General features: G+C 48.9%; 1 protein-coding gene across 1 annotated transcript in view; it reads right to left on the bottom strand.

Moving 5' to 3' along the window:
• sspo (SCO-spondin) overlaps positions 1-19,792 on the bottom strand; it is a gene marked incomplete at its 5' end in the record, with an annotated part of 592,643 nt that overhangs the window by 288,367 nt on the left and 284,484 nt on the right. Inside the window, 3 exons of the mRNA XM_080183006.1 lie at positions 777-815; positions 9,062-9,282; positions 18,201-18,355. Coding sequence (XP_080039132.1) covers positions 777-815; positions 9,062-9,282; positions 18,201-18,355 — 415 coding nt within the window. The remainder of the gene's footprint in view (positions 1-776; positions 816-9,061; positions 9,283-18,200; positions 18,356-19,792) is intronic.

Below are 19,792 nucleotides of genomic sequence, written 5' to 3'. Positions count from 1 at the left end.
CCACATTTGGAATATTGTGTTCAGTTCTGGTCACCTCACTATAAGAGGGATGTGGAAGCATTGGAGAGAGTGCAGAGGAGATTTACCAGGATGCTGCCTGGTTTGGAGGGTAGGTCTTATGAGGAAAGGTTGAGGGAGCTGGGGCTTTTCTCTTTAGAGCGGAGGAGGATAAGAGGCGACTTAATAGAGGTTTATAAGATGATGAGGGGGTTTGATAGAGTGGACATGCAGAGACTATTTCCTCGGGTGGATGTAGCTGTTACTAGGGGGCATAACTGTAAGGTTCATGGTGGGAGATATGGGGGGATGTCCAAGGTAGATTCTTCACTCAGAGAGTGGTTGGTGTGTGGAATACACTGCCTGCTGTGATAGTGGAGTCGGACACTTTAGGAACTTCCAAGCGGTTATTGGATAGGCACATGGAGCACACCAGAATTATAGGGAGTGGGATAGCTTGATCTTGGGATTGGACATAGCTCGGCACAACATTGAGGGCTGAAGGGCCTGTACTGTGCTGTACTGTTCTATGTTTCTATGGCAGAGTGACAGAGAGAGAGAGAGAGAGAGTGACAGAGAGAGAGAGAGAGAGTGACAGAGAGAGAGAGAGAGGGTGACAGAGAGAGAGAGGGAGAGTGACAGAGAGAGAGTGACAGAGAGAGAGTGACAGAGAGAGAGTGACAGAGAGAGAGTGACAGAGAGAGAGTGACAGTGGGAAGGTTGAAGATGGGAAGTTGGTGATTTCATGTTGCGCTCAGGTGATGTATCTGTGCCATTACCTGGTAAACCAGTGGGAGGCTCCCCAGTCGATATGGATACTGAAAGAAAGAGAAGCCATTAGCGGGATTTGGGAAGATTCCTCACATTCCATCTCCAGCCTTCAGCACAGCCGACACAAGAGGAGAATGAGAACCATGGGGTTCACAGGGAATTCTTCTCACTAATCTGTCTCTCTCTCCCTCACATGTACCCATCTCTCTCCCTCTCAGTCACCCATTTCTTTCTCTCTCTCCCTCACACTCACCCATCTCTCTCTCTTTCTCTCTTCCTCACCTATCCCTCTCCCTCTCAGTCACCCATTTCTCTCTCTCTCTCTTCCCCCCAATTTGTCCATTGTATCCCACTGTCCAAATGGCTACCTGGTCTAATGTGGGTATAAAAGGGGTTCTGTGCTGTGAGAGCAGAAGCGTTCTTGGGCGCGGGCAGATATAGAGCATGTAAAAACTGCTTAGTGTTATCAATAGGATGTTGCCCTGGTATGGAGGGCATTAGCTGTGAGGAGAGGTTGGAGAAACTTGGTTTGTTCTCATTGAGACGTATAAGATGATGAATGGGATGGATAGGATAGAGGTGGAGAGACTCTTCCCGCTCAAAAAAGACAGTAGGACTAGGGGGCACAGCCTCAAGATAAAGGGGGGGCGGTTTAGAACGGAGTTGAGGAGGAACTTCTTCACTCAAAGGGTGGTGAATCTCTGGAATTCTCTGCCCGTTGAAGTGGTGGAGGCTGCCTCGCTAAATATTTTTAAGAAGCGGGTTGATGGGTTTTTGATAAGAGAGGGGATTAAGGGTTATGGGGAGAGGGCGGGAAAGTGGAACTGAGCCACGACAGATCAGCCATGATCTTATTGAATGGCGGGGCAGGCTCGAAGGGCTAGATGGCCTACTCCTGCTCCTATTTCTTATGTTCTTATGTTCTTATGTTCTCAGTGAACGACGGAGGTTGAGGGGAGACCTGATTGAAGTCTACAAGATTATGAGGGGCATGGACAGAGTGGGTAGTCAGAAGCTTTTTCCCAGGGTGGAAGAGTCAATTACTAGGGGGCACAGGTTTAAGGTGCGAGGGGCAAGGTTTAAAGGAGATGTATGAGGTAGATTTTTTAGTAAAAAGTCTGACAGCACCAGGTTTTAGTCCAGCCTATTTATTTGATAATATACTCACAAGCTTTCGGGGTTAGCCCCTTCGTCAGGTAAATGGAGAGTTCTGGCCTCAGACAGAGCATATAAAGCACAGACAGTTTAGAGATTACTGATTAGAATGCGAATCCTTACACCTAACCTGCTGTTCAAGACCTGAAGTGGCTGATAATGTGAGTGGAAGGAGCACTGATCACAGTTTAAAGAACCTCACTTACTGTACTGTCTGGAGACAATACACATCTCTTTAAACTGTGATCAGTGCTCCTTCCACTCACATTATCAGCCACTTCAGGTCTTGAACAGCAGATTAGGTGTAAGGATTCGCATTCTAATCAGTAATCTCTAAACTGTCTGTGCTTTATATGCTCTGTCTGAGGCCAGAACTCTCCATTCACCTGACAAAGGGGCTAACCCCGAAAGCTTGTGAGTATATTATCAAATAAATCGGTTGGACTAAAACCTGGTGTTGTCAGACTTTTTACTGTGTTTACGCCAGTCCAACGCCGGCATATCCACATCATGACTACTGTAGATTTTTTACACAGAGAGTAGTGGGTGTCTGGAACTCGCTGCCGGGGGAGGGAGTGGAAGTGGATACGGTCGTGACTTTTAAGGGGCAACTTGACAAATCCATGAATAGGATGGTAATAGAGGGATATGGTCCCTGGAAGGGTAGGGGGTTTTAGTTCAGTCGGGGGCAGCATGGTCGGTGCAGGCTTGGAGGGGCCGAAGGGCCTGTTCCTGTGCTGGAATTTTCTTTGTTCTTTGTTCTAATCAGACCACTCCATTTTCCTCCAGATCATTTCTATATGCTACAAACATCAGAGTTCCCAGCACTGATCCCTGCGGGACATCACTAGCAACACAAGGTTAAAGTCCAATCAACTTATTTGATAGTAAACTCAGGTGAAGGGGAAAACCCCAAAAGTTTGTGAGTTTACTATCAAATAAATTGGTTGGACTTTAACCTGGTGTTGTCAGACTTCTTACTGTGTTTACCCCAGTCCAACGCCGGCACCTCCACATCATGAACACCACTAGCTACAGATCTCCATTCTGAAAAACACCCTTCCACTGTTACTCTCTGTCTTCTATAACCCAGCCAGTTCTGTATCTATCCAGCCAGCCCACCCTGAATCCCATCTGATTTTAGTTTTTGTATTAGTCTGCCATGTGGAAACTTGTCAAATGCCTTACTAAAGTCCAAAGAAACCACATCCACAGCCCCTCCCTCATCAATGAACTTTGTCATCTCTATTAGTGAGACATGACCTTCCCCGTTTAAAACCTGCTGCCTGTCACTAAATAGTTCATTTTCTTCCAAGTGTACAAATATCCTGTCCCTCAGTATCTTCTCCAAAAGCTTCTCCACCACTGACATCAGGCTCACTGGCCTATAATTTCCTGGATTATCCCGGCTTTCTTTCTTAAACAAGGGAACAACTCTACCTGTGGTCAAAGAGGATGTGAAGATCTCTTTAAGTCTCCAGCCATTTCCCCCCTTGCCTCTATCCCCTTGGATAAACCCCCATTTGGCCCCGGGGACTTGTCTACCTTAATGTAATTTAGGATGCTCAACACTTTCTCCTTCGATATATTTTCATTCTCTCGAGTGTTCACACACCTATCTCTGATCTCAATATCCAACATGTCCTTCTCCTTGGTGAATACCGATACAAAGTATTTATTAAAGATCTCACCCACTTCCTGTGGCTGCACACATAACCTCTCTCCACAGTTCTTAGTCGACCTGCTCTTTCCCTTACACCCCATTTGCTCCTAATAGATGCATGAAAATCCTTCACCCTGTTTGTTAAAGACATTCCACAACCCCTTTTAGCCCTCCTAATTCTGTGTGACATCATGACCGTACAGGTACTTTAGTTGAATTGAGGAATTGAAGGGTGTCCCACATGCAACCAGTTCCACCAGGTTATTGTGAAAGGTTACCCCAAGTCCTCAAAGGAATTTCTCACAAGCTCTGCACATCCTTCTCTGACAGAGAGAGAGGAGTTAACTGTACAAGACAAACTGATACTGTGTGGCCTGGGATTCGCCATCCCCATCTCACTCAAGGTACAACACCCAGCAACTCCACACAGGGCACTTGGGATGGAAGTACCCAGGTACAGGGCAGAAGAATCCCTGAACTGGCCCCTTGGGGAGGGCAGTATCCAGATGGGAAAAGCCATGACCCACGGCCAACAGCCATGTGGTCTGCTCTGAGTGTGCTCGTGCTGATCAAACCATTCACTAACTGCAGGTACCTGGACGGCACATCAACCATCATCAACTACCACCCGACCCCCGACACCCAGCTGCCAATCTTGGCCCCCTATTGCCAATGGAAGCAGAGGCCCTTCCAGAAGGTGATACAGCCACCGGACACACTTTACCAAACTTCGCTGGACTCCGGGGAAGTGCCGGAAAACTGGAAAACAGCTAATGTTAAGCCGCTGTTTAAAAAAGGTAGCAGGCAAAAGGCAGGGAATTATAGGCTGGTTAGAACATAAGAACATAAGAAATAGGAGCAGGAGTAGGCCATCTAGCCCCTCGAGCCTGCCCCGCCATTCAATAAGATCATGGCTGATCTGTCGTGGCTCAGTTCCACATTCCCGCCCTCTCCCCATAACCCTTAATCCCCTCTCTTATCAAAAACCTATCAACCCGCGTCTTAAATATATTTAGTGAGGCAGCCTCCACCACTTCAATGGGCAGAGAATTCCAGAGATTCACCACCCTTTGAGTGAAGAAGTTCCTCCTCAACTCCGTTCTAAACCGCCTCCCCTTTATCTTGAGGCTGTGCCCCCAGGTCCTACTATCCTTTCTGAGCGGGAAGAGTCTCTCCGCCTCTATCCTATCCATCCCGTTCATCATCTTATATATCTCAATGAGATCTCCCCTCATTCTTCTAAACTCTAACGAGTACAAGCCTAGTTTATTCAGTTTAACGTCTGTTGTGGAAAAATGCTTGAATCCGTCATCAAAGAAGAAATAGCGATGCAACTAGAGAAGAATTATTCGATAGAGCAGACGCAGCACGGATTCGTTATGGGGAAGTCGGGTTTGACAAATTTATTGGATTTCTATGAGGATGTGACTAGTGCGGTAGACAGAGGGGAACTGGTGGATGTGGTGTTCCTCGATTTTCAAAAGGCTTTTGATAAGGTCCCACACAAAAGGTTGCTTCAGAAGGTTAGGGGGCATGGAGCTGGGGGTAAGGTGTTAGCATGGATAGAGGATTGGTTGTCTAATAGGAGGCAGAGAGTTGGTATCAATGGGTGCTATTCTGGTTGGCGGTTGGTGACTAGTGGAGTGCCACATGGATCGGTGCTGGGGCCTCAGCTATTCACCATTTATATAGATGATCTGGAGGAGGGGGCTGAGTGTAGGGTGATGAAATTTGCTGATGACACGATGATGAGTGGAAAAGCAAATTGTGCGGAGGGTGTGGAAAGTCTGCAGAGGGATCTGGATAGGCTGAGTGAGTGGGCGAGGACCTGGCAGATAGAGTATAATGTTAGCAAGTGTGAGGTTGTCCACTTTGGCAGGAATAATAGTAGGAGGGATTATTATTTAAAAGGCAAAAAGCTGCAGCATGCTATGGTGCAGAGGGACCTGGGGGTCCTTGTGCATGAGTCGCAAAAACCCAGTCTGCAGGTGATCGAGAAGGCGAATGGGATGTTGGCCTTTATAGCGAGGGGGATAGAATATAAAAGCAGGGAGGTCTTGCTGCAACTGTACAGGGCACTGGTGAGGCCGCAGCTGGAGTACTGTGTGCAGTTTTGGTCGCCGCACTTGCGCAAGGATATTCTGGCCTTGGAGGGAGTGCAGAGGAGGTTGACTAGGCTGATACCGGAGATGAGGGGGTTAGACTATAGAACATAGAACACTACAGCACAAACAGGCCCTTCGGCCCACGGGTTGCGCCGATCACATCAACACCTACCAATCCATAGACCTATCTATAACCCCCAATCCCATTAAACCCCATATACTCATCCAGAAGTCTTTTAAAAGACCCCAGCGAGTTTGCCTCCACCACCACTGACGGCAGCCAATTCCATTCACTCACCACCCTCTGAGTGAAAAACTTACCCCTAACATCACTTCTGTACTTTCCTCCCCGCACCTTAAATCTGTGTCCTCTCGTAGCGACCATTTCAACCCGGGGAAATAGCCTCTGAGAATCCACCCTATCTATTCCTCTCAACATTTTACAAACTTCTATCAGGTCACCTCTCAACCTTCGTCTCTCCAGGGAGAAGAGTCCCAGCTCCCTCAACCTAACTTTATAAGGCATGCCTCCCAGTCCAGGCAACATCCTTGTAAATCTCCTCTGTACCCTTTCAATAGCTTCTACGTCTTTCCTATTGAGGCGACCAGAACTGCGCACAGTACTCCAAATGAGGCCTGACAAGGGTCTTATAAAATTGCAGCATTACCTCCCGATTCCTAAACTCAATCCCTCAATTAATGAAGGCCAGTACACCATACGCCTTCTTGACCACATCCTCCACCCGCGAGGCCGATTTAAGAGTCCTGTGGACCCGGACCCCGAGATCCTTCTGCTCTTCAACACTACTAAGACTCCTACGAAGAGAGACTAAATAGACTGGGTCTGTACTCGTTGGAGTTTAGAAGGATGAGGGGGGATCTTATAGAGACGTATAAGATAATGAAAGGGATGGATAGGGTAAGAGGTAGAGAGATTCTTCCGCTCAGAAAGGACAGCAGGACTAGAGGGCACAGCCTCAAGACAAGGGGGGTGCGGTTTAGAACGGAGTTGACGAGGAACTTCTTCACTCAAAGGGTGGTGAATCTCTGGAATTCTCTGCCCGTTGAGGTGGTGGAGGCTACCTCGCTAAATATATTTAAGACGCGGGTAGATAGGTTTTTGGTAGACAAGGGAATTAAGGGTTATGGGGAGAAAGCAGGAAAGTGGAACTGAGCCACTTCAGATCAGCCATGATCTTACTGAATGGGGGGGCAGGCTCGAAGGGCTAGATGGCCTACTCCTGCTCCTATTTCTTATATTCTTATGTTCACACTGAAAGGACACCTGATGCCATCCACACTGAGTTCACCATCCCAAGGGTATCGTCAACTGGCACAGTCACACACACCCAGGGCACCTGAACCATTCAGAAACAGGGCAATCTGATCAACTAATCTACAAATCAACTTTCCTTTTTAAAAGAGGAAGAGGGGGAAAGAGGGAGGAAGAGGGAGGAAGAGGGAGAAAGAGGGGGAAAGAGGGGGAAAGAGAGATGAGGGGGAAAGAGAGATGAGGGGGAAAGAGAGATGAGGGGGAAAGAGAGATGAAGGGGGATAGAGAGATGAAGGGGGATAGAGAGATGAAGGGGGATAGAGAGATGAAGGGGGATAGAGGGAGATGAAGGGGGATAGAGGGAGATGAAGGGGGATAGAGGGGGATGAAGGGGGATAGAGGGGGATGAAGGGGGATAGAGGGGATGAAGGGGGATAGAGGGGGATGAAGGGGGATAGAGGGGATGAAGGGGGATAGAGGGGGATAGAGGGGGATGAAGGGGGATGAAGGGGGATGAAGGGGGATGGAGGGGATGAAGGGGGATAGAGGGGGATGAAGGGGGATAGAGGGGGATGAAGGGGGATAGAGGGGGATGAAGGGGGATAGAGGGGGATGAAGGGGGATGAAGGGGGATAGAGGGGGATGAAGGGGGATAGAGGGGGATGAAGGGGGATAAAGGGGTATGAAGGGGGATAAAGGGGGATGAAGGGGGATAAAGGGGGATAAAGGGGGAAAGAGGGGGATAAAGGGGGAAAGAGGGGGATAAAGGGGGAAAGAGGGGGATAAAGGGGGAAAGAGGGGGGATGAGACGTGATGGGCCATACAGCAACTGCAGTCAGGTTGCATTTTGCACAATATAAATAGTTACGTGTTGTTAACCTGTTTAACCGCGGATCCTGGGAATAGCTTACACCTCACACCTGTCCACTTACACTATTATACCTCGAAACGACCAGTTATCCCAAATTAAATGGGAAAGATGTGGACCAGGTGGTCACATGGCCAATGGGATGATCGGGGCATAAAAGAGGTCACGTACTGGGGGCATGGGAGTCTTCCTGGGTTGGGGGCATGGGAGTCTTCCTGGGTTGGGGACAGACACACAGCAGCTCAGTGTTGGCTAGTCGCTGGTCATTAGTTACTGCAATGCAGTGCATTAGCCACCCATCACTCACTTTCTCTCTCTTCCCCCCGCCGCATGCCACTCTCCCCCTGCCCCGCGTGCCACTCTCCCCTGCCCCGCGCCCCACTCTCCCCCTGCCCCGCGCCCCACTCTCCCCCTGCCCCGTGCACCACTCTCCCCCTGCCCCGCGCCCCACTCTCCCCCTGCCCCGCGCCCCACTCTCCCCCTGCCCGCGCCCCACTCTCCCCCTGCCCCGCGCCCCACTCTCCCCTGCCCCGCGCCCCACTCTCCCCCTGCCCCGTGCACCACTCTCCCCCTGCCCCGTGCACCACTCTCCCCCTGCCCCGCGCCCCACTCTCCCCCTGCCCCGTGCACCACTCTCCCCCTGCCCCGTGTGCCAATCTCCCTCTCTCTGTCTGCCTTTCTCTCTCCAGCAGCACAGTGGTTAGTACTGCTATCTCACAGTGCCAGAGACACAGGTTCGATTCCCGGCTCAGGTCACTGTCTGTGTAGAGTTTGTACATTCTCCTCAAGTCTGCGTGGGTTTCCTCCGGGTGCTCCGGTTTCCTCCATAGTCTGAAAGACGTGCTGGTTATGGTGCATTGGCTGTGCTAAATTCTCCCTCAGCGTATGCCGGAGTGTGGTGACAGAGATTTTCACAATAACTTCGTTGCAATGTTAATGTAAGCTTACTTGTGACTAATAAATAAATTTTACTTTAATCACTCAGTCCGTCTCTCTCTCCATCCCTCCATCTCTTTCTCTTCATCTCTCTCTTTCCGTCTCGCTCTCTCTCCATCTCCCCACCTCTCTCTCGCCATCTCCCTCTCTGTTTCCCTGTCTCTCTCCCTCTGCCTCTGTCTCCCCGTCTCCCTGTCTCTCTCTCTGTCTCTCCCCCCCTCTCTCCCTCCCCGCCTCTCTCTTCTCTTCTCCCTCTCTCTTTCCCTCTCTCCCTCTCCCTCTCCCCGTCTCACCTTCACACTCCGCAGTTGAACAGAATTTGAAATCGACACGAGGTCCAACACAGTCTCTTCCTCCATTGGTTGGTGCTGGCTTTGAACAGTCACGCGATCTCATCATGTGGCCAATCCCGCCACAGCTTCGGGAACAGGGAGTCCAGGGGCTCCAATTGGAAAACTGACCGTCAAGGACACAGGCGGAGAAAGAGCAAAGCAGCTGCGCATTTCCGCAAGAACTGAATGGGAAAACAGGAAGGTTAATGGAGCCCCACAGACTCTTATCCTCCACATAGACACTCACCCCCATCCCGATCCTGCTGGCCCCAAACAACCTGCTCCCCCCCAAGACACCCCACTCTGTCCCCCTAAACAACCTGCTCTCTCCCCACAGACACCCCGCTCTCTGCCCTCCAAACACCCTGCGCTCTCTCCCCCCCATACGCCCCGCTCTTTCCCCGCAAATGCCCCGCTCTCTCCCCCCAAACACTGCGCTCTCTGCCCCCCCAAACACGCTGCGCTCTCGCCCCCCCCAAACACGCTGCGCTCTCACCCTCCCAAACACCCTGCGCTCTCGCCCTCCCAAACACCCTGCGCTCTCGCCCTCCCAAACACCCTGCGCTCTCGCCCCCCCAAATGCCCCGCTCTCTCCCCCCAAACACCCTGCGCTCTCGCCCCCCCAAACACGCTGCGCTCTCGCCCTCCCAAACACCCTGCGCTCTCGCCCCCCGCAAATGCCCCGCTCTCTCCCCCCAAACACTGCGCTCTCTGCCCCCCCAAACACGCTGCGCTCTCGCCCCCCCCAAACACGCTGCGCTCTCACCCTCCCAAACACCCTGCGCTCTCGCCCTCCCAAACACCCTGCGCTCTCGCCCCCCCAAACACCCTGCGCTCTCTCCCCCCAAACGCCTCGCTCTCTCCCCCCAAACACCCTGCGCTCTCTCCCCCCAAACTGACTGAGAGCGAGGAGATTAGCTCCCAGGTCGAGAAGGACTGTAGACAGTATGAGAGGGAGGTTAGACGGGTGATGGAGAAGGGAAGTCCCCAGACCGAGGGTCTGAGGTGTGTCTATTTTAACGCCAGGGGTGTAGTGAATAAAGTAGATGAGCTTAGGGCATGGATTGCTGCTTGGGAATGTGATGTGGTGGCCATTACAGAGACTTGGATGTCTCAGGGACAGGACTGGGTACTGCAGGTGCCGGGATTTAGATGCTTCAGGAAGGACAGGGAGGGGGGCAAAAGAGGTGGCGGAGTGGCACTGTTGATCAGGGACAGTGTCATGGCTGCAGAGAAGGTGGATGCTGTGGAGGGACTGTCTACAGAGTCTCTGTGGGTGGAAGTTAGGAACAGCAAAGGGTCGATAACTTTGCTGGGTGTTTTCTATAGGCCACCCAATAGTGACAGGGAAGCTGAGGGGCAGATAGGGAAACAGATCCTAGAGAGATGTAGTAATAACAGAGTTGTCATGATGGGAGACTTTAATTTCCCAAACATCAACTGGAACATCCCTAGGGTAAGGGGTTTGGATGGGGAGGAGTTTGTTAGGTGTGTTCAGGAGGGGTTCCTGACACAGTACGTGGATAAGCCTACGAGAGGAGAGGCTGTATTTGACCTGGTGCTGGCTAATGAACCAGGACAGGTGACGGATCTCTCGGTGGGAGAGCATCTCGGGGATGGAGATCATAATTCTATCTCCTTCACGATAGCATTGGAAAGAGATAGGATCAGACAGGCTAGGAAGGTGTTTGTCTGGAGTAAGGGGAAATATGAAGACATCAGGCAGATAATTGGACGAGTAAACTGGAAGGAGGTGTTCTTGGGGAAAAGTACAGAAGGAAGGTGGTGGATTTTCAAGGAATGTTTGTCTGGAGCTCTGCACGACAATGTTCCGATGAGACAAGGAGGTTTTGGTAGGGTGCGGGAACCGTGGTGCACGAAGGTTGTGATGAACCTAGTCAGGAAGAAAAGAAAGGTGTACAAAAGGTTCAGAGAGCTAGGAGATGTTAAGGATCTAGAGGAGTATAAGGCTTGTAGAAAGGAGCTTAAAAAGGAAATTAGGAGAGCCAGAAGGGGACATGAGAAGGCCTTGTTGGGTAAGATTAAGGAGAATCCCAAGGCCTTCCATTACAGGAAGGACGTGGAGGCTTTGGAGAGGGTGCAGAGGAGGTTTACCAGGATGTTGCCTGGTATGGAGGGGAGGTCCTATGAGGAGAGACTGAGGGATTTGAGGTTGTTTTCGCTGGAAAGAAGGAGGCTAAGAGGGGATCTTATTGAAACATATAAGATGATTAGAGGTTTAGATAGGGTGGATAGTGATAGCCTTTTTCCTCGGATGGAGAAAGCTAGCACGAGGGGGCATGGCTTTAAATTAAGGGGGGGTAGTTATAGGACGGATGTCAGGGGTAGGTTCTTTACCCAGAGGGTGGTGAGGGATTGGAATGCCCTGCCTGCTGCGGTTGTAAATGCGCCTAGTTTGGGGGCGTTTAAGAGATCTGTGGATAGGTTTATGGACAAAAAGGGATTGGTTTAGATTAGTGGGTCAGTGTTTTTTTTAAAAAAACTGGTCGGCGCAACATCGTGGGCCGAAGGGCCTGTTCTGCACTGTAATGTTCTATGTTCCTCAAATATGTGAAGAGTAAAAGGATGAGAAGAGAAGGGATAGGACCTATAAAAGGTGAAGGGGGAAAAGTCTGTGTGGAACCGGAAGAAATGGCAGAGGTGCTTAATGAGTACTTTGCCTCGGTATTCACGGTGGAAAGTGATCTGGGAGGTTGTACTACAGGTTTGCGGCAGACTGAAAAGATTGAGCACGTGGACGTTAAGAAAGAGGATGTGTTGGAACTTTTAAATTTTATCAAGATAGATAAGTCACCGGGTCCGGATGGGATGTACCCCAGGTTACTGTGGGAGGTGAGGGAAGTGATTGCAGAGCCCCTGGCGATGATCTTTGCATCGTCGATGGAGACGGGAGAGGTTCCGGAGGATTGGAGGATTGCGGATGTGGTTCCTATTTTCAAGAAAGGGAACAGGGATAGCCCGGGAAATTACCGACCGGTGAGTCTGACCTCAGTGGTTGGTAAGTTGATGGAGAGGATTCTGAGGGACAAGATTTATGAGTATTTAGAGAAGTTTAGTGTGATCAGAAATAGTCAGCACGGCTTTGTCAAGGGCAGGCCGTGCCTTACGAGCCGAGTTGAGTACATTGAAAATGTGACTGAACACATAGAACATTACAGCGCAGTACAGGCCCTTCGGCCCTCGATGTTGCGCTCACCAGTGGAACCAATCTAATGACCCTCTAACCTAAACTATTCCAATGTTATCCATATGCCTATCCACTGACCATTTGAACGCCCTTAAAGTTGGCGAGTCCACAACTGCTGCAGGCAGGGCATTCCACGCCCTTACTACCCCCTGAGTAAAGAACCTACATCTGACATCCGTCTTATAATTACCACCCCTTAATTTAAAGCTATGTCCCCTCGTGTTAGCCATCACCATCCGAGGTAAAAGGCTCTCACTGTCCACCCTATCCAATCCTTTGATCATAGAACATAGAAACACTACAGCACAAACAGGCCCTTCGGCCCACTAGTTGTGCCGATCACATCTACACCTACTAAGCCATAGACCTATCTATAACCCCCAATCCCATTAGATCCCATGTACTCATCCAGAAGTCTTTTAAAAGACCCCAGCGAGTTCGCCTGTACCACCACCGACGGCAGCCGATTCCATTCACTCACCACCCTCTGAGTGAAAAACTTACCCCTAACATCTCCTCTGTACTTGCTTCCCTGCACCTTAAACCTGTGTCCTCTCATAGCGACCATTTCAGCCCTGGGAAACAGCCTCTGAGAATCGGAGGTAGGGGGATTGAATTTAAGAACTGCAGCGTCATGTTGCAACTGTACAAAACTCTGGTGCGGCTGCGCTTGGAGTATTGTGTGCAGTTCTGGTCCCCACATTATAGGAAGGATGTGGAGGCTTTGGAGAGGGTGCAGAGGAGGTTTACCAGGATGTTGTCTGGTATGGAGGGGAGGTCCTATGAGGAGAGACTGAGGGATTTGAGGTTGTTTTCATTAGAAAGAAGGCGGCTGCAAGGGGACCTTATTGAAACATATAAGATGATCAGAGGTTTGGATAGGGTGGACAGTGATAGCCTTTTTCCTCGGATGGAGAAAGCTAGCACGAGGGGGCATAACTTTAAATTAAGGGGTGGTAGTTATAGGACGGATGTCAGGGGTAGGTTCTTTACCCAGCGGGTGGTGAGGGATTGGAATGCCCTGCCTGCTGCAGTTGTAAATGCGCCTAGTTTGGGGGCGTTTAAGAGATCCGTGGATAGGTTTATGGATGGAAAGGGTTTGGTTTAGGTTAGAGGGTCATTGTTTTTTAACTGGTCGGCGCAACATCGTGGGCCGAAGGGCCTGTTCTGCGCTGTAATGTTCTATGTTCTAATCCACCCTATCTATTCCTCTCAACATCTTATAAACCTCAGGTCGCCTCTCAACCTTCGTCTCTCCAGGGAGAAGAGTCCCAGCTCCCTCAACCTATCTTCACAAGGCATGCCTCCCAATCCAGGCAACATCCTTGTAAATCTCCTCTGTACCCTTTCAATAGCTTTCACGTCCTTCCTATAGTGAGGCGACCAGAACTGCGCACAGTACTCCAAGTGGGGTCTGACAAGGGTCTTATAAAGTTGCAGCATTACCTCCCGGCTCCTAAACTCAATCCCTCGATTAATGAAGGCCAGTACACCATACGCCTTCTTGGCCACATCCTCCACCTGCGAGGCCGATTTAAGAGTCCTATGGACCCGGACCCTAAGATCCTTCTGCTCTTCAACACAGCTAAGACTCCTACCCTTGATATTGTATTCCTTCATCCCATTGGTCCTGCCAAAATGGACCACTACACATTTATCCGCGTTGAGGTCCATCTGCCACTTCTCCGCCCAGTCTTGCATCCTATCTATGTCCCGCTGCAACTTCTGACATCCCTCCAGACCATCTTGTATGCCTCAAACAGGTCACCTCGTAACCTTCTTCTCTCTAATGAAAATAACCTCAAGTCCCTCAGCCTTTCCTCATAAGACCTTCCCACCATACCAGGCAACATCCTGGTAAACCTCCTCTGCACCCTTTCCAATGCCTCCACATCTTTCTTATAATGCGGCGACCAGAACTGTACGCAATACTCCAAGTGCGGCCGCACCAGAGTTTTGTACAGTTGTAACATGACCTCACGGCTCCGAAATTCAATCCCTCTACCAATAAAAGCTAACACACCGTACGCCTTCTTAACAACCTTATCAACCTGGGTGCCAACTTTCAGAGAGCTATGCACATGTACCCCGAGATCTCTCTGCTCGTCAACACTACGAACATTGACGAAGGAAGAGCGGTGGACGTGGTTTACATGGACTTCAGCAAGGCATTTGATAAGGTCCCCCATGCAAGACTTCTTGTGAAGGTGAGAGGGCATGGGATCCAAGGGGCTTTGGCCTTGTGGATCCAGAACTGGCTTGCCTGCAGAAGGCAGAGAGTGGTTGTGGATGGGTCTTTTTCTGCATGGAGGTCGGTCATGATGTGGATGTGCCGGCGTTGGACTGGGGTAAACACAGTAAAAAGTCTGACAACACCAGGTTTAAGTACAATCGATTTATTTGATAGTGCACTCACTAGCTTTCGGGGTTAGCCCCTTCGTCAGGTGAATGGAGAGTTCTGGCCTTGGACAAAGCATATAAAGCACAGACAGTTTAGAGATTACTGATTGGAATGCAAATCTTTACACCTAATTTGCTGTTCAAGTCTTAAAGTGGCTGACAATGTGTGTGGAAGGAGCACTGATCACAGGTTAAAGAGATGTGTATTGTCTCCATTCAGTACAGTAAGTGAGGTTTTGCAAACCCAGGCAAGTCACGGGGGTTACAGATAGTGTGACATGAACCCAAGATCCTTGTTGAGACCGTCCTCATGTGTGCGGAACCTGGCCAAGTTCAAAACCTCACTTACTGTACTGTCTGGAGACAATACACGTCTCTTTAACCTGTGATCAGTGCTCCTTCCACTCACATTGTCAGCCACTTTAAGACTTGAACAGCAGGTTAGGTGTAAAGATTTGCATTTTAATCAGTAATCTGTAAACTGTCTGTGCTTTATATGCTCTGTCCGAGGCCAGAACTCTCCATTCACCTGACGAAGGGGCTAACCCCGAAAGCTCGTGAGCTTACTATCAAATAAATCAGTTGGACTTAAACCTGGTGTTGTCAGACTTTTTACTGTGGAGGTCGGTCACCAGTGGAGTGCCCCAGGGATCTGTTCTAGGACCCTTGCTGTTCGTCATTTCCATAAATGACCTGGATGAGGAAGTGGAGGGATGGGTTAGTAAGTTCGCCGACGATACGAAGGTTGGAGGTGTTGTTGATAGTCTGGAGGGATGTCAGAAGTTGCAGCGAGACATAAATAGGATGCAAGACTGGGTGGAGAAGTGGCAGATGGACTTCAACGCAGATAAATGTGTAGTGGTCCATTTTGGCAGAACCAATAGGATGAAGGAGTACAATATCAAGGGAAGGAGTCTTAGCAGTGTTGAGGAGCAGAAGGATCTTGGGGTCCGGGTCCAGAGGACTCTTAAATCAGCCTCGCAGATGGAGGATGTGGTCAAGAAGGCGTATGGTGTACTGGCCTTCATTAATCGAGGGATTGAGTTTAGGAGTCGGGAGGTAATGCTGCAACTTTATAAGAGCCTCGTCAGACCCCACTTGGAGTACTGTGCGCAGTTCTGGTCGCCTCACTACAGGAAGGATGTAGAAGCTATTGAGAGGGTGCAGAGGAGATTTACAAGAATGTTGCCTGGACTGGGAGGCATGCCTTATGAAGTTAGGTTGAGGGAGCTGGGACTCTTTTCCCTGGAGAGACGAAGGTTGAGAGGTGACCTGATGTTTGAATGGTTCGAATATATGTATGAATATTTATATTTATGAATATATATATGAATAGTTCGGATGGGACACTTTTTGTACAGTGTGTGCAGGAGGGTTTCCTGATACAATATGTGGATAGGCCAACAAGAAGTGAGGCCACATTGGACTTGGTACTGGGTAATGAACCGGGTCAGGTGTTAGCTGTTACTGGAGGGCATAACCATAAGGTTCATGGTGGGAGATATAGGAGGGATGTCCGAGGTAGATTCTTTACTCAGAGAGTGGTTGGGGTGTAGAATGCACTGCCTGCTGTGATAGTGGAGTCGGACACTTTAGGAACTTTCAAGCGGTTATCGGATAGGCACATGGAGCACACCAGAATGATAGGGAGTGGGATACCTTGATCTTGGGTTCAGACATAGCTCGGCACAACATTGAGGGCTGAAGGGCCTGTACTGTGCTGTACTGTTCTATGTTCTATTTGTTTGTAGGAGAGCACTTTGGAGATAGTGACCACAATTCGGTTTCATTATTGCAATGGAGAGGGATAGGGTCACAGGTCAGGGCAAGGTTTATAATTGGGGCAGGGTTAACTATGATGCCATTAGGCAAGAATTAGGGAGCATAAGATGGGAACAGAAACTGTCAGGTGTGAGCACAAACGAGAAGTGGAGCTTTTTCAAGGAACAAATACTGCGTGTCCTTGATAGGTATGTCCCTGTCAGGCAGGGAGGAAATGGCCGAGTGAGGGAACCATGATTCACAAAGGAGGTTGAATGTCTCGTCAAGAGGAAAAAGGAAGTCTATGTAAGGATGAGAAAACAAGGTTCAGTTGGATCGCTTGAGGGTTACAAGGTAGCTAGGAATGAGTTAAAAAAAAGGGCTTAGGAGAGCTAGGAGGGGGCATGAGAAGTCCTTGGCAATTCGGATAAAGGAAAACCCCAAGGCTTTTTACTCTTATGTGATAAATAAAAGAATGACCAGGGTGAGGTTAGGGCCAGTCAAGGATAGTAGTGGGAACTTGTGCATAGAGTCAGAAGAGATCGGTGAGGCGTTGAATGAATACTTTTCTTCAGTGTTCACTAAGGAGAGGGGCCGTGTTTTTGAGGATGAGAGTGTGATACAGGCCGATAGGATGGAGGAGGTAGATGTTCTGAGATGTTGTATTCGCAATTCTGAAAAACCTGAGGGTGGATAAGTCCCCTGGGCCAGATAGGATACATCCTAGGATACTTTGGGAGGCAAGAGATGAGATTGTATAGCCTTTAGAACACAGAACATAGAACACTACAGCACAAACAGGCCCTTTGGCCCACAAGTTGCGCCGATCACATCTATACCTTCCAAGCCATAGAACTACCTGTAACTCCCAATCCCATTAAATCCCATATACTCATCCAGAAGTCTTTTAAAAGACCCCAGCGAGTTTGCCTCTACCACCACCAATGGCAGCCGATTCCACTCACTCACCACCCTCTGAGTGAAAAACTTTCCCCTAACATCTCCTCTGTGAAGCTTTGATCTTTGGGTCCTCACTGTCCACAGGGATTGTGGAGAGTGACAAATGTTGTTCTTCTCTTCAAGAAAGGAAATAGGAATGACCCTGGTAATTATAGGCCAGTTAGTCTTACTTCGGTGGTCGGTAAGTTAATGGAAAGGGTCCTGGGAGATAGGATTTATGACCATTTGGAAAGATGCAGTTTAATCCAGGATAGTCAGCACGGATTCGTGAGGGGTAACTCCTGCCTCACAAATTTGATTGAATTCAGTGTGTAGATGAAGGTAGAGCAGTTGATGTCGTATACATGGATTTCAGTAAGGTGTTTGATAAGGTTCCCCATGGTAGGCTCGTGAAGAAACTAAGGAGGTGTGGGATAGAAGGAAATTTGGCCGATTGGATAAATAACTGGCTGTCTCATAGAAGACCTGTTTCCGTGCTATATATATATATCTCTCGATGAGTGTACGATGCTTGAGGGTTGGGAACATTACAACAACAACATGTGGTTGGGAATATTGCAGCAACAATGCAAGCCAGTTGGGGTTGTTGCAGTTGTTAATTTCTCGGCCAATTTCTCTTCCTTTGCCTCATTTGTTTATTCGACCTCCCTAAACCGACTGTAATCCATCCAACTCTCCCAATCATTTTCCGGCCTCTTTCATGTCAATCTGTCAGGGTCATTTTATGTTGATCGATTGTGTTCAGTGAAAAGGTTCAGGAACCTTCATTACCAGTTGCTGCAGTCATGGTGTAGAGTGGTTCCTGATGGGATCTCCTCCTGCACCTCGGCACCATTATCCATCAAAATAGTAGCAGAGACTGAAGAATCAACGGAATGATTCTGGAATAACTGCAGAATCTCCTCCGTTAGAACACATGGACATTCCTAAACATAACACATGAGTTTAGGGACAGAGAATTGTAAATCAGATAGAATATAAATCCAGGAGAGCTTTGCTCATTTACAGAGTAGAATAGAAAGGTATAAACTCTCAGCTCAGGGTCATTCATCATAGAACATAGAACACTACAGCACAAACAGGCCCTTCGGCCCACAAGTTGTGCCGATCACATCTATACCTACCAAGCCATAGAACTATCTGCAACTCCCAATCCCATTAAATCCCATATACTCATCCAGAAGTCTTTTAAAAGACCCCAGCGAGTTCGCCTCCACCACCACCGACGGCAGCCGATTCCACTCACTCACCACCCTCTGATTGAAAAACTTTCCCCTAACATCTCCTCTGTACTTGCTTCCCAGCACCTTAAACCTGTGTCCTCTCATAGTGACCATTTCAGCCCTGGGAAATAGCCTCCGAGAATCCACCCTATCTATTCCTCTCAACATTTTATAAACCTCTATCAGGTCGCCTCTCATCCTTCGTCTCTCCAGGGAGAAGAGACCGAGCTCCCACAACCTACCTTCATAAGGCATGCCTCCCAATCCAGGCAACATCCTTGTAAATCTCCTCTGCATTCTCTCAATAGCTTCCACATCCTTCCTGTAGTGAGGCGACCGGAACTGCGCACAGTACTCCAAGTGGGGCCTGACAAGGGTCCCATAAAGGGTCCTATATTATATGACTAATTCAAACTGATTTCTCACATTAGCAGAGCGAGACTCCATTGTGTTTGAGGAAGGGGTTTCTCGGCGTTGTCTATTCTACACTGGCAGCATAGAGTCCAGGGACTCAGGGTGTTCAGCTGAGGGGGAAACTCTTAAATAATTAAGAGAAATATCTCCTAATATCCTGTAAGGATGAAGGATAAGTATGGAAAGTTTTGGGAACCTTGGATAATGGGAGATATTGTGAGCCTCGTCAAAGGAAAAAAGGAAACATTTGTCAAAGGAAGAAGGCTGGGAACAGGCGAAGCAATTGTGGAGAATAAGGAAAATAGAAAGAAACTTAAGCAAGGAGTAAGGAGGGCTAAAAGGGGTCACGAAAAAATGTTGGCTAGCAGGATTAAGCAAAATCCCAAGGCTTTTTATACACACATAAAGAGCAAGAGATTAGCCAGAGCAAGGGTTGGCCCACTCAAGGACAAGGGAGGGAATCTATGTGTGGAGCCAGAGGAAATGGGCGGGGTATTAAATGAGTACTTTGTGTCAGTATTCACCAAAGAGAAGGACTTGGTGGATGATGAGTCTGGGAAAGGATGTGTAGACAGTTTGAGTCATGTTGAGATCAAAAAGGAGGTATTGGGGTTCTTGAGAAACATTAAGATAAACAAGTTCCCAGGGCCTGATGGGATATACCCCAGAATACTGAGAGAGGCAAGGGAGGAAATTGCTGGGGCTTTGAGAGAAATCTTTGTATCC

Source organism: Carcharhinus amblyrhynchos, unplaced genomic scaffold (genome assembly GCF_965287045.1).
Source record: "Carcharhinus amblyrhynchos unplaced genomic scaffold, sCarAmb.v2.hapA chromosome_114, whole genome shotgun sequence".
Lineage (NCBI taxonomy): Eukaryota > Metazoa > Chordata > Chondrichthyes > Carcharhiniformes > Carcharhinidae > Carcharhinus > Carcharhinus amblyrhynchos.
The sequence above is the reverse complement of the archived record's forward strand: the minus strand, read 5'-3'. Positions and strand labels throughout refer to the sequence as shown.